The 15,330-nt window shown below is 39.0% G+C and overlaps 1 protein-coding gene across 3 annotated transcripts in view; it reads left to right on the top strand.

Moving 5' to 3' along the window:
• Positions 1-15,330, top strand: part of cntn1a (contactin 1a) — a 91,203-nt gene that overhangs the window by 52,258 nt on the left and 23,615 nt on the right. For 2 of the 3 annotated variants that reach the window (XM_036147375.1, XM_036147383.1), the window contains exons 3-6: positions 154-192; positions 10,975-11,104; positions 13,838-14,016; positions 14,254-14,349. In XM_036147375.1, coding sequence (XP_036003268.1) covers positions 154-192; positions 10,975-11,104; positions 13,838-14,016; positions 14,254-14,349 — 444 coding nt within the window. The remainder of the gene's footprint in view (positions 1-153; positions 193-10,974; positions 11,105-13,837; positions 14,017-14,253; positions 14,350-15,330) is intronic. The other variant, XM_036147386.1, reaches the window with a different exon arrangement.

The following is a 15,330-nucleotide window of genomic DNA, read 5'->3' as shown; positions in this document are numbered from 1 at the left end:
TTTGTACCCATTTGATTTAAAAGCGGTAGTGCCAGTCTTTTATAAAATGTAAAAGATCAGCTGTGAGCCCTCTACATACTTGCAGTTGATTGTACATCTTTGGCATATTTGCAGAACTATGATTCTATCTTTGACGCAGCTTCTCTGTTGCAGATCCATCAGACCAGGGTGCAGTGCTTGACCCTTTTGAAGGTAAGACTAACAATCTTCCTAAAAAGTCATGCTTGTTGAATCTTTTTCTACTTTCGCTGTATTTTTTATTATCATGATAGATGTGACTCTGTAGAGTCTGAAATGTGACTCTAAGATTTTCTGTAAGCTCCCTAAGCAATGCACGTTCTTCCCCAGGAGTAAATATGCTACAGTGTCCACTCTTGGTTTGATTGGCTTAAATCTTTCTCACTGATGGACTTGTAGTTGTTTGGAAATAGACTGAAAACCCTTCTGAGAGAGACGACTCTATCTCTACGGTCATTACTGCTATTGTTCCTTTGTGGCATTGTGTCAGTGCAATACACCCATAATGTCCAGAGTGAAAGAAAAAGAAAAACAAAACCAAAACTGTTCATGCTGATGGTCATAGCTATAGATTAATATTTGTTAGCAGCACATTTGATTAGAACCTGACTGCTATTTCCCCTGTTTGATCTAAGGCAGCAGCAACTTACTCTTATTTTGATCGAGACTCTAGTAATCTATTAATGGACTCGACTGTTCAAATGCGGCCGATTCACACCCAGTGAAATCTCAAAATCATTTTAATGTTAAAGATTTATCTTTAGCCAACGAATGACGGCCAATGGCTGTTATTTATTTGCTCCTTATTAAGATATGTCTCTTACAAAAGTAAATGTACCGAATACCAACAAGTTTTCATCTAATCATCAGTAAAACATTTCATTAAAAAAAATAAAGCTGAAGTTAGAATAGATTACATAAACTAGTACTCTGCTGACATTGTTGTGTGTCTCAATGACATAAGAAAACATGTTGACATAGAAAAATAATGGTCCAGTATTGCCTTATTAGAACTTAAATACTGTATCTTACACAATATCATTGTGGATCTGGTCCCACCTGACTTGATGAGTAAACCTCGCCCACTTTTAGTGGTTGGAGCACTTTGGTTTTTCTAGAGTGAATTTGCATATTTTGTTTCAACTTGCTGTTGTTTTTGGTACTGCTAGCATTTTTATATTGACTCTCCTGTCTCTGTACTGTGATTGTGGTGGTTTTATTTTGCTGCGTTTTTCTGTTGCATTTTTTTTTTTTTTTTTTGCGTTTGTGTGTTTTAAGGTTTGCATCATTCATGTGTCTGCAGCGCTCTTGGCTGCTTGTGGTGCGTTCAGCCGTCTGTTGGCACCGTAAATGAGGGAACAGAATTACGCTGTTATAAATTATTGGTATTCCTACATTTTCATTGCAAGTAACCATGTTGAAGAGTGGCTACATTTGAAGTCTTGCTTGCTCAGGTTTTAAAGTAAGCACAGGATCAGGATCTCCTCCTGTTATGTAAGGCGATGGCCTTGGAGGAAGCTGTTATTTTTATTGAAGGCTCTTGATATTGACAGAGAGCCTCTTCTCAAGTCTTTAATATTTGCTCAGCTTCAGTTGTTATTTTTGTAACTCTTGTACTAAAACTGAATATTTTTAAAAAAAAATCTTGGTATTGTTCTAATCTTCCAGTTTGTGTTCCGTTATTTTCCCTATTGATAGAGTACTCCTAGAAACCAAACCTGGAAACATGTGAACTGCATATGGATTCTTGCCGTGGCTTTGTTACATCTCTACAGAGACGTGACTGCTTAGTACAAAAAAAATGATTAACTACAGCCACCAAGGATCAGGGTTCACTGAACGGCTTGTCTGGACAAATTAAGTTATGTGTCATTGTAAGAGCCAAACTAAATGAGAACAGCTGAGTTAAAAAAAACTTCTGTTGGTCTGTGGAGCAGTACTGTAATTTTGACTCCTGTGCCAAGTTGAGAAGAAAAATCAGATCAGATCTTTTAACATTTGTTGTATATTGACATAAGCGAGGTGAATTTCTTCTGAAACCAGCTGCTAACACGACAGCTAGTTAAGGATTACAAAACAGTGACACTGATGGTAAACAACAGAACCAGGTAAGGATATTTTGGGGCTAGTTCTGGCTTCCCACGCACAAGCAGGGTGTTTCTAATAAAATGGCAGAGAAATGGCTCTTTATGATAGATTAATGGAAGAAAATATGAAACTCTAATCATGCAGCACTATGATGTGTGCAATATTTTCATGCTGACATTTAAATTCCCCTATTTAAATAAATAATGAAACTTGCTTTAATATAGTAATAATCCATAGTACTTATCACAACTGAAGATAATTGAGTGCCTCTTAAAGATGAAAAACACGTATTGTTTTTATTGTTCTCTCGTTGTTAGCCAATGAAATGTATTAAACAGCCTATATAAAGACCACAGACATGCTTTATCAAGCAAATCTCATCAGAAAAAAAAATCCCCATGTTTGTGTCACAACTTCATTAACATCCACAGTGCATGCACAACGGGACTGGGGAGCGGGGTAGTTCAATTACTTTGTGGTGGCTCATTTCATGATGAACTTGATGATATCCAAAGCCATACTGTATGCACGGCTGAGCTTCTGGCATGTGAAAGCCAAAGTATTGAGCAACCTATTCTGCTCTGACTGACTCATTTGAGCTTGCAGCTTGGTTGTTATAAGCTGCACACACTGTGAGGTTGCTGTGGATACTTGAGGAATAACTGTGACTGGCCAAGAGATAGCCCAAAAATAGCACCTATTGATTTTCTCCAAGTTACAAGGGATAAAAAGCGTCAAATTTTACAAGAGCCTATCAAAGGATCAAAAAACATACTGTAAACATAAACAACTTAATTGCAAGATTAAAGAATGATAAACTTGTGAAATTAACTTTTGACTCTGACATTTTGAAATTATATTATGAACTGCATACATCCATACAGTTTTCTACTTTTTCCTAGCAAGGTGCACAGTGTACACTACATTTTCTTAGAAAGCAGATGCAACGTGAAAAACATAAACTGGACAAAGATATGTTGGTTGATTTGTTGCTTGGGAACAAGCTGATGCTGGTTGAACGTTATTCTGTTGTTGGAGTCGTTTGTGCTCTGTGATGGTCTGCTTTGTTTCCCCCCCTCCTCCACCACCACCACCACCACCATACCCCATTCACTCGTTTCTCTTTAGCAGGAAGCACTGGGTGAAATATTTGATGCTAGGGATCTGGTATCTGTTATGAATGCATGTCGTAGTTTGACAAGGAGCCAGTTTTAAAGTCCCTAAGCAGTGAAATGAAAAACATGTAGCAAGAATGCTGTGTTGGTTCTGTAATTTAACCTTTTGATCAAATCAAACAAAGATGACACCGCAAGCAGGGAACACGGAAAAATCAATACCCCATCCCTTGAAGGTCAGCATTTTGTGTAGGTGGCCAGTCAGATACGCAGCAGGAACAGCTTTGTTTCCTAAAAGTGAACTGTTTAGGCCTCTTTTGACATTATATTTACCAATGAGGAGGGAGCAGGAAAATAAGGGATGAGGAAAAAGGAGGGACGCAGGTTTGAGGCTTTATGATACAACTATACGATGGTCTGAGTATGACTCATAATAAGGCTTCACAGTCTCTGTGTGATTAGCTCAGCAGGATCAGTATTTTTCTGTGCATGACAGCCCTTATAAAAACTGTGAGAAATGTCATAATAATTAATTATTATTATTTTTATAATACCTATTTACATAAAGTGCACATGCCACAAGTGAGAGTGCAATGGAGGTTTGAGGAGCAGTGTCTTCTCCAGCACTGGACCAGCAAGTTATGGAAACAGGCGCCTTAAATTGCTGTCTCACTAACTAGCTAAAACCACTAAAACTCTCCCAGGGGTGTACATTAAGATAAGTACATAACACTATCTAAAACCCCTCCACAACCATAAACCATATAAAACCCCAAGCTATATACTGTACGTACAATCCTAAACCAAACACCAAAGATAAATAGAAAGCCTATAAACAACTAAACAGCTCAATGTGACTCCCCTATACATTTCCCCAACTTGGTCCAGTCCGGAACCTTCTTAAGACACCAGTTTCTGCATGGTCCTCTTTTAGGGGACGGACCTGGACACATGAACAAAGTAAGTCCGAACACAAAACATTGGTCACTGAAACACTTTAAGATGCAATAAAACACACAAACACTAAGGACTAAATGGAAATATGGCACAAATTGGTTGTGGAGTGGAACGCTGCGACCTGGAGTGTGGCTTGGAGTGAAGTGCCTCCTTTAGTTTTAAAGAGACAGCACCAAAACGAGTTGCTTTTTGATGCACTTCAGATCAGGGGTAAAAAGGGTAAGGGTTATTAACGAGGAATTTAGACCAAAGCATTGCAGTTCCACTTTATATAGACCACAACTGAATAATTTCAATCTAAAAAGAAAGGATTTAAAAGCATGATCTGTCCCCTTTAAAAATTGGGTACTTTAAAATCTCTTTCTTTAGTTGTACAATTCTCTTGGACGTTACTTAAACAGCTACTGCATTCTGGAGCTGTAGAGAATAAAAATGTGTTTATCCCATGTAGACTTATGATTACTGTTAAAATTACACTGACACATCAATTGCCATTTTTTTAACCAAAGACACAATGTTTCAGTATAATTATTATGAGTAAATCTTATATGTGAACAGAATATAAAAGTGGATTATCCCCTTCAGGGACAACTTGGTTTATTAGTATGCCTCATTACATGGTTTAGGGCTACGTGGGTAATTATTACTACCCTGTGCCTGTTCTGCCTCAAGGAAACAATATGTTATCTGTCCCACTTGGACTCTCAGTTGGTCATGCAAATAAACCATGCCACAGATGTGGGAAAACATCAATGCACAAAGAAGGAATTGGAATTTAAACCATCAGAGAATTAAGTTTCTCTGGGATTGGTAATAATTAAGTGTCCATGGGGATGGTAAAACAAGCAATGTAAACAAATTAATTAAAAAGACACATACCGGGCAATAAAACCAAATTTCCATTAACAATAGATTTTGCGTTAGTACTCTATGTGACTATGGGAAAGAAATGCCTGAAAATAGATAGTTGTCTAAATTAAGTGAGACTTTAAACTTCCCTGCCATTAAGCTGAATAAGGCTGTCTGTGTTTCATAGAGAAATCTGTCCAAAAGAACATCACTTCCAGCTGGTCCTGGAGACACATCTACAGTGGATTGTGTGAACATGTGTGTGTGTGTGTGTGTGTGTGTGTGTGTGTGTGTGCCAGTTATTCCATGTTTTTGTGCAGTTGTGACTGTCTGTAAAGAAAGACTGTCCAGCTTCCTTTCTTTTGGTGTTTGCGAGTAGGAGGGCTCACAGTTGACTATTGTGTGAATAATTACTCGTCTGTTAAAAATGTCAAAGCCGAGTATCCAGAGGCAAGAAGCGTCTAAATTGGATACAGAGGACAGGTTTGATAGGAGGAAAGACAGCTTCATAGATTAGAGCAAAATAATGGGATTGAAAGAGATTTTCTGTGTTTTGTAGAAAGCTTTATTTTAGGAATGAGAGTGGGAGGAATTGAGAAAAAGAGGGGGATTTGAGATCTGTGTTTACAGTCTTGCAAACATTTCTGGGACACTGTATTGATTTTTTAAGCTGAAGGCTATAAAGTCTGTCCTTTCTCCTAAGATGCCACATTTCTGTATGTAGATGTGATTTCAAGCTGGAGCGCATACACAGTATGGATTTTACTGGTAGACATTGTTGTTGCACCTCAAAGGAACTGTCACTGATTCTGCACAAATTTGAACCATGAGTGAGGAGAACAGTTAATTTGAATTTTTAATCCCGCCCTCAACAGTTTTTGTTCCCCATGAGAAACCCTCAACATGCACGACACTGAACAAGGGCCTCAAACCCATGCACAGTCCTCCGGAGGAAACAAGGGACTTTTCTCTACATCTTGGTTAAACAATCTTTTCTTATGTGAATAGTCAACACTTACATTCATGCCGTGCTGTTCTGTTTCTGCCATGTACACGCTGGCGGAGCTGCTGCTTAGCTAAGGCATCGCACCTACTTGTCCCAATGGCAGAGAAAAGTCTTCCCGGGCTTTCCCCATTTTTGCGGCTTATTCCTATTAAAAAAAGCCTGGACTCGTTCGATTGCACAATCAATTAGTCAATTTTTACTAACTAATTACATCTTAAATCATAATTGCATGAAAAGCATTTTTCTTAATCAGGCAGAACTATATTCCAGTATAGTACCTTTAACATTACGTGAGGCGGCTAAAATGTTTGAGATGAGTTGTCAAAGTTGGACACAAATGTAAGAATCAGGAAATAAGAAAGACCAAGAAAATCAAGGAACATAAAACCAGTCAAACATGAAGTCGCCATCAACAAACTGAGCAGGAACTGAGGCAATCAAGAGGAAGGGAGCCTACTGAATGGACTGATTACTTGAGTGGCAGCAGATGATAAAAATAGAGTAAAACCTGTGGAAAGTTGGAATTGGGGATGAGATCAGGGAGGATGCAGGAAAGCCAAGGAAAAAGACAGTCGACTCAAAACATTTATCTTGCCTTGCATGTTGACCGACCAAAAAGTACTTTTTACTTCAATCAAAATGAAATTAAGTGCACTTTCTGAACCATCATCTCAGTCCTGTTACATATATGAATAATATGCATTGTTATGTTGGCCCCTGTTGATAACTGTGTATGTAAGGACCAGGGGTGCAGATATTTAGTTTGGTAATGTGTAATGGCAGGGAAAGTTAATATTTCATTGTGTTTTTTTTTCTTCTTCACTTTGTAATGAGCCCCTGATGATTTGGGTTGAAAGCTACATTTTCTATAGACAGTGAAGGTCTCCTCAAGTGGTCAAATAGTTATTAACTGTGTTAAACAAACAATACTACCAACTCCCCCTGCCATGTTTGCCACTTAAACCATTCAAGATGCTGAGGTCAGTGAATCTAAGTTGGTTCTGGTAATGGGTACAATATTTACATATGCATTTCCATTCCAGTATATATGTGGCATCTCTCCAGACATCATGTTTGCACCTTGTGAGATTTCTTCTAGTGCATTTGCATTTTTGTTGCAGTTAAACATTACACAGCATCAAAAAAATTATAATTTCAACTGAATATACATTACAAGATGCGGTTTTCAAACATTGTTTTATTCAATAAGAAAACAAAAGCTTTCCAAAGCAAACCAAACATCCACCTGTGACAAAGGGTATCGTCAGGTATTTTTGATGATGTGCAATCCTTTGACAAAGCTATGGAGCTTAAATTTGGCCAGCTGTTTTTGGAAGACGTGTTTTAATTCAGCCATATTGAAGTGTGTTTGAGCAGGAATGGCCTATTTAAGGTCATGCCACCGCAACTCAGTCGACTTAAGTTCAGACTTTGGGCGGGTCACATCCGACTGCTTTATATAAACATTTTTTTTTTGCCATATAGAGACGGACTTGCTGCTGCCATTTAGATCATTGTCCTGCTGCATAACCGAAAAAGGTAATAATCAGACCGGGGCGTACTTAGTGAAATTGCAGCTAAAAAATAAATCCTCAATACTAATATAGGTGTCACCTGTAATTTAGATAGCTTTTTTTTCCTTAATCAATGAAATTATTATTTGAAAAAAAGCTTTTTGTTTTTATTCAGGTTACTTTTGCCTGATTATAAAATTGCTTGATAATCCGAACAACTTAACCACAGCTAAACAAAAACAGAAGAAGTCTGTGAGGGCCAAATGCTTTTTCATGGCACTGTATGGTATGAAAAAGCAAACTAAAACATAACTATTTCTTTTATTGTTTTGACTTGATGTTTTAACCAGGATTATTGCTTATATTTAATATATAATCAATTAATATTGTCATGGCATTCTAGAGTTATGCTATTCTCAACGTTAGCATGCTAACATTTGTTAAATGTTATCCAAAAACTAATGGCCTGCTTTTTAGTAAAGTATTTAGTAAAGTATTATTATATTGTACCATTTATGGTAAAAGTAGATCTTACTTAATTGTTTAACAGTTGACTTGACAACATAAAAGCCATGCGGCACTTAGTGTTAAGTGGACACATCCTGCTGTGCAGTGTTTAACTCTGAGCTGAAGTGAAGAAAATGACACTCTAATATAAGGGGAAAACAACAGCACAGATGTCTTTGAGGGAAAGTATTGAACGCTTTTGATTATAGCCTACGGGTTTGGGTAATGGAGAAATGAAATAGCGAGACCAAGGGTGGTTGGAGACATAAAGATGAAGTGAAACAAGTTGGAGAGCGCGTTAAAGCCCCTATGTGTGTCTCCGGGCGGTATATGTGGCCTGCTTTAACACCCTCTCCACCATCTGTCACATCCCACGTAACGCAGAGAAGTCAGGAACGGCACCAGAGCTCATTACATTTCGACTGCTATTTCAGCATTATGTCAAACCTCAGCAACCACCAACAGCAACATCACCACCACCACCGGGCTGTCTAACATTTATGTTTTACTTTTGTCTTAAGAATTTGAACCTTATGTGGTTTGTGCGTAAGTTGATAGAGAATAGGGTCAGTGTACTCCATTAGCTCTTCAGTATGAGCGTTCAGTTTCTCTTCATTTGTTCTTCTTTCTACTCCCTTGTTCCCCAAACATAGATTCTCACTTAGTTTCCCTGCCAGCAATCCCTCAACGGCCCATTTTTTTAAAGCATATTTTAATTTCTGTCACAGCCTACTGTAATTCTGAGTCCATGGGATTTTCATCAATGTCAAGCTATCTTATAAGGCTGGCTGCTGTAGTGTTGGAGTTGAAGTTGATCCCGTCTCTTAGTATCGTTATGCCGACTGCCGGCTCGGCTGTTCAGAGTGTAGAGAATTTCTTAATATGGCTGTAGATGTGTCCTCATATTTTTTTGGATTGCTAGATTTTTAAGACCCTTTAACTCCTGACATCTGTGACAGATAAAAGGGGCATTTAAATTGTAAATTTGCAGCTAGACAGGAAATTTGGGAGATTACCCTATGTGTGTTAAGAACCCGCAGGACTGTATGCACGATCCCTCCTTCATTTTATTGCCTCTTCACACAATCTCTGTTTCACTTTCTGCCTTTTTTGGTTGTTTATGTCATTGTGATAGTTTTTTTTTCATTCAGAATGCATTTAGCAATCACATTTTCAGTGTCTTCCTCAATGTCCAGAACTCCTTTAATAAAGAAACAGTGCGTACCTTCATATTAGTAGAAATACTACAATTCTGAGAAGGCCTCAGTGGTTTGTTAGACAACATTTTAGAGCAAACATCATGAGGAAGACCAGGCAACTCACCAGAGAGGTGAGAAGTTTAAACTGTCATTAGGCTACAAAACAAGATCCCAACTTCTAAACATCTCAAGGAGCACTGTTCAGGCCACCATTTGATAACAAAAAGCGTATGGCACAACCTTAAACTACCAGGACATAACCGTCCACCTAAACTGCAAGGAAAGCATTAATCAAAACTGCTTCAAATCCTGTGGTAACTCTGGAGGAGCAGCAAAGATCCTCAGCTCAGTTGGGGGAGAAACTTTCAAGAGTACAGCTGTTAGTTGTGCACTGGGCCAATCTGGCCTTTATGCAATAGTATGAGCTTAGCCATTGTTCAAACAGAGATCTTAGAAATGCTCATGCTCTGGGGATGCTTCTCTTCAGCAAAGCAGGGAATCTGGTCCGAGTTGATGATAGGTGGAGCCAAATACAGAGCGAGATAGGAACAACAATCCTAAGTAAAGCTAGAGCTTGTATGCAGGTCAAAGGTCCCCATCCACCAGGTTGTTTAACACCAGGTTGCAGATGGTAAAAAAATGCTTTGTAATTTTGGCAGAGCTGAGAACAGCATACTAAAGGCATCTATCTGCTTCCGTAGGACTCCGCGGGAAGATTGGAAAACTGATGGTGCCCTCCTATGTCACTGATTTAGCTTCTTTTCAAAGAACAGCCAAAAGTCAGTCTCCAGCTGTGCAAAGCTGGTAAAGACATACTGTGAAAGACTTTCAGCTATGAAAGGTGCTTCTACAAAGTACTGCACTGAATACAAAAGCCCACAATGCTTTTCAGATTTTAATTGGTAAAAAAATATGTCATATTTCTTCCACCTCACTGTATGCACCACTTAAATATTTTGAAGCTTGTGGTTGTAATGTAACAAAAACGTGAAATGGTTTAGTCGGTACGAATAGATTGGAAGTCTAAGTTCTTTACACTTGCAAGTCTATATCTCCTTATCAGAGTCAGTGAATCCTTAGCATTGGCCTGGTTCCATGAAGTGAATGTCTTGTGTCTCAAATAGCATGCATTCCCCAATGAGGAGTCAGCTGTGCATTCTTAGAACACAGAGACGCAAGGGGAATAACACTCGTGTACATGGATTCACACACTCTTGCAATCAATGCAGCCACCTACACAAACTTCTGATCTATGAGAATAATCAGCGTTTGGGAGCATTCTGCCTCACCGCTCATTCGTAGCCCACGATTGTGTTTATGTCTTATTCATGGCGCCGCTCGTGATGTTTGTCTGTTTAAATGAGTAATTGGACGGGATTGCATGTGTGTGTAGATATTGTAAAAGCCAGATTGAACCAAGAAATGCATTCTCATCAAGAGGGTTCTTCAACCCACGGTTTCGTCCACATCTGCAACACATGGCTAAACATGATGCGTGTTGTGTTGAAAGGGTTTGGACGTGGCCACTTTAAGCATCTATTACAACATCAACCAATGAAGGTGTGACTTTTTTATTCAGTAAGCGACAGCGTTGTGCATCGTTTCTGTTTTCAGATCAGATGTATGGACTGAACAGACATTCGCTGGGTCTTAAAGTCTTGATATCGCTTCATCACATTGTTTTTTTTTTAATGATCCTACTCTGCTTTGTTTCTTATCAGCAGATAATGCCACAGGTTTCGGCCCGGTGTTTGAGGAGCAGCCGGTGGACACCATCTACCCCGAGGAGTCGCCCGAGGCCAGAATTATCATGACCTGCCAGGCTAGAGCCAATCCACCTGCCACATACAGGTAAGTAACATATGTTCCCATAAACCCATCCTCATCAGGAAACACTTTGAGTTCCACCTCCCTTGTTTCTGGGTCTGTCTGTAAAATGCAAGCTTACAAGGATCCCCCCACCCCCCCACCCCCCCGACTCTTACTGGCAATCTGTCAGAGACAAGTAAGCACCACATTATTACCAGTAGATGATGATTTCGCTTTAAGGTAAACTTTTCATTTTGCCAATACATTTCCTCTGGCTCGAAATATTGTTAGTAATATAACTGTATTTGAAAAAAAAAAAAATTTTAATAGATTTATCTTTGATTGCAGTCACAGCAAATGCAACCTTTACCGTGAGCAATTTATTTATTCAATTGGGTAAAAATGTTGGGAAAGAAATTGTTTTAACATGACCATAAAACTATCTAACGTGCACTTTTATTTTTTTTTAGGTTGATCAGATTGTTAAAGAACTTTAAGTTGGTAATGCTTTCTACTTTCTATTTCCTATATGGGTGATATAAACATGACCTAAGACAAAGCCCCATCACTTTTTGCCGCTTTTCAAAATGGGAAAGCCCGGAGAACATGTCATTCAAGTACTTCAGAGGTGTTCATCTACAAGTCAAGAAATACACTACTTGGTTAATTAGTTCTAATTCAGAGCAGTAAAAAATACACAAACTTCAAATATCTGTGATAAACTGTAACAAACAAGGGTACATAATATGTATTAGAATAGTTATTGAAGAGGCGTGGCAGGAAAAGCCTTTTTCTGTTCTATCGCAAACATAAACAAACATGAAATTGGTTAAATACACACATTCTGTATGTGTTTCGTGAAAAGAAACTAAGATTAAGCTTTTGGTCAACAAACACCTTAGGTGCGTATGGCATGAAACAAAAAAATCCAAAAATGTGGGAAGGAACTTGCTGCCCACAGTTAAAATACGATAAAATAAAAATATAAATATTAGGTGTATGGTCGTGGGCCCTTATTCTCTCCAAAAAGGCCCTGAGAAACTGGTGAGAGTACACGGCATTATGAACGATTTCTGATTCCAGGATATTCTAAATAAGAATCAGGTGACCTCTCCCAGTAAATGGTCTGTACTTGTATCGCACTTTATCAAGTCCAGTAGACTCCAAAGCAATTTACGCTGCGTTCAGTCATCCACGCATTAACGCGCTGACGGTGGTGAGCTACACTTTGTAGCCACAGCTGCCCTGGGGCAGACTGGCAGAAGCGAGGCCGCCGTGCATCAGCACCACCTCTGACCACCGCCAACAGGCAGAGAGTTGAAGTATCTTAACCGTGGTCACAACCACCGTGACGCTCAGAGCGGGGGATCAAACCGGCAACCTGCAAGTTACAGGACAAACTCCCTATTCGTCCTGCGCCACTGTCGCAGTAAATTTAAAACTGCCCGTCAGTGTTTCATCCAGCAGGATCTGAGGTGTGAGCTGCAGAGATCAGACAATAAGAGACGACCAGGGGCTCTGCATGGTCTAAGGGTTGTAGGAAGAGAAACGGTGAAAAATCCCTCATTGTTCCAACCTTGTGAAATGTTTTAGAGGAGTGCTGTTCTGATTGCTAGAAGCACACAGAATACATGTACCTAAAGTGCAAGTGTTTGTTTTTAGTTCACATTACTGCCATTCAAGAATAGACACCTTTATGAGGGTTCCCGATAAATGTTGTCGGTGCTGTTCTGTGTCTGTGTGACAGCTATTTTTAAACCCATCCCACAGACAAATGGTCCCCGATCAGTTTGCTTGCAGCACGTTCTGCCCTGCACACTCATTTCAATTGTGAAGCATAAACAGCTTTGTCATTGTATCTTAACCCCATTTTGTGGCGTTTCAATTTGCCCATTTTAATTTAGTTGCAAACCTGTGTAAACATTTTCCTCTGCGGCTGCTAATTAGTTTTGTTCTGACGAGGAGCCCGGAATGAGAGGTCAGAGGCGAGGAGCTGGGCTCTCTGACAGTGGTGCTGGAGAGGAGGACGCTGTCCAAAATAAGGACAATCTTAGAATGTCCTTCCCGCCCTCTACATGAGGAGCTTAACATTCATTCAACGGTTCATACTTCCACACGTTAAGACATTTATTCACACAATAACTAATCACAATAACTAATCAAAATCATGGTGGTAACGGATGAAATAAAATAGGAGTATCTTCGAAAACTGCCGTGTTTCCATTAAACAAATCTATTTTCATAATTATAATTTGCACAATTTGTTGGTGGATGGAAACGAGATTTATGAAGCACTATTTCATTATCCATACTGTGCATCTTTTAATTTGAGAATAACTGGATGTTAGAATCACCTAAGTTGCGAATGATGTTTCTCTTTATGAGATTTTTGTTATATCTATTCTCAATGTTCTCTTATTCCCTTGGACATGTTGTTTTCCACTTGACTCCGAAATTTTGTGGCAAAGTTGAATTTCTTCATGGGGATTAAAACAAATCATTTCTGATTCTGACAGGGAATAAGCTTTGACCACAGCTCATATTGAGATGTTTAGAGCGTTTATTTGCTGTGGAGTACGTTCGACCTTTGCAAACAGCAAATTCATCCCTGATGCTTGCATTTCTCTGAACCAGTGTGTGCGTCCTTGTTATTGTGCGAACAGAAGAGGAATCTGATGACGTTGCAGAAGAAGAGGCAGCTACCTTTAGATGTGGGAAAACCCTGACCGCTATTATATTATATAAGTGTACTGACCCTGGCTGTTTTCCATGCAGATGGATGCTGAACGACACGTACGTGGACCCGAACAGTCATGACAGCCACTACAGTTTATCGGGAGGCAACTTGATCATCACCAACCCCGTCAGAACAAAACACGTGGGGAAATACTCCTGCTTGGCTACCAATATGTACGGCACGGTCGTCAGCCAAAAGGCGTCTGTGCAGTTTGGATGTGAGTTGTTTGGACTGCGGTTGGAATTTTCTGTAGGCGGTGATGTGCCGCGCCATCCAGATGTTACACAGCTTCCCCAGAGCTGTTATTTCATGCATAATATGCATATCCAATCTGCACCAACATTTCGTAATGGAGTTCATGTTCAGAAAAAAAAATAAAACTTTTACGTGTAAAGAAAAACAAGAGCCTAAAATTCAGTCTGTAAGAGGTTGATCTTGTTTCTCTCTTTCTCAGATCTTGATCTTTTTTCATCAGAGGAGAGGCCGGCGGTGCTCGTCAAGGAGGGCCAGGGTGCAGTCCTGCTCTGCGCTCCGCCTCATCATTATCCAGGTACGTAGAACATGGCAGCAGAATCTACCTCCACTCAACACACGCTGTTCTAATTTAGTAATAGTTGTCTCCAATAACAATCAGAATAATGCTTGTTCTTGGCAATCCAACTGGACTAAAAACTGCCAATTTATTTTTTTCAATAAAAGTGAGACTTTTTCCATTTGAAAATGGATTTGAAAATCCATTTTCAAATGAATTTTATAATGATTTTCAAAGTTGCATTACCACTGCATAAACCTCTCTGGGGCTGTTTTTTTTTTCTTGCCCCCATCTGTTCAACTGCTAGAATCAATGGCAATGAGATTACCAGAGTAAAAAGCTATTCCCAAACTACAGCCCTGGTAGGGAGGTAGTAAGTGTTGGACTGTGAGCTGGATAGGTGGAGTTAAGTGATAAAAGGTTCTATATTTCAGGTTAAAATTTCTCTGAATGAAACAGGAGCAATACATGTTTATAACCACAACATTCCAGCCCATTCACTCATGTGTACATTTAAATATACATAGTATATGATAATTAAATCAAATTAAATTAATTAAAATAATTAAATTAATTAAAATTAACATTTTGGCTAAAGGCATTTTATGGACTTGTTAGACGGTTGGAGGTCCCTCTCAGTGTCAGGTGGATGTAATATTTAAGTAAACAACCTGGTTTGGGACCAAACAGTGGAAACTCACACATATGTAAGCTTAGTCAAATAGAGGACTCCAGGGTTTGACTCACTGATGTGTCCCTTTCTCTTTCAATGGCTATTGGCAGCACATTTTCCATTGGGTCAGTATTCCTTCTTGATTGCAGTTTTACCATATATATATATATATATATATATATATATATATATATATTTATATATATATATATATATATATATATATATATATATGCAGACAGATTTTAGTGTCAACCAGCCACCCAGACTTTCCCTGATTAGTGCCCAACAGGGAATTGTGGGTAAAATCCGGCCCAAAAACTTTA

This window comes from Fundulus heteroclitus, chromosome 2 (genome assembly GCF_011125445.2).
Source record: "Fundulus heteroclitus isolate FHET01 chromosome 2, MU-UCD_Fhet_4.1, whole genome shotgun sequence".
NCBI lineage: Eukaryota > Metazoa > Chordata > Actinopteri > Cyprinodontiformes > Fundulidae > Fundulus > Fundulus heteroclitus.
This window is presented reverse-complemented; position numbering and strand designations above follow the sequence as displayed.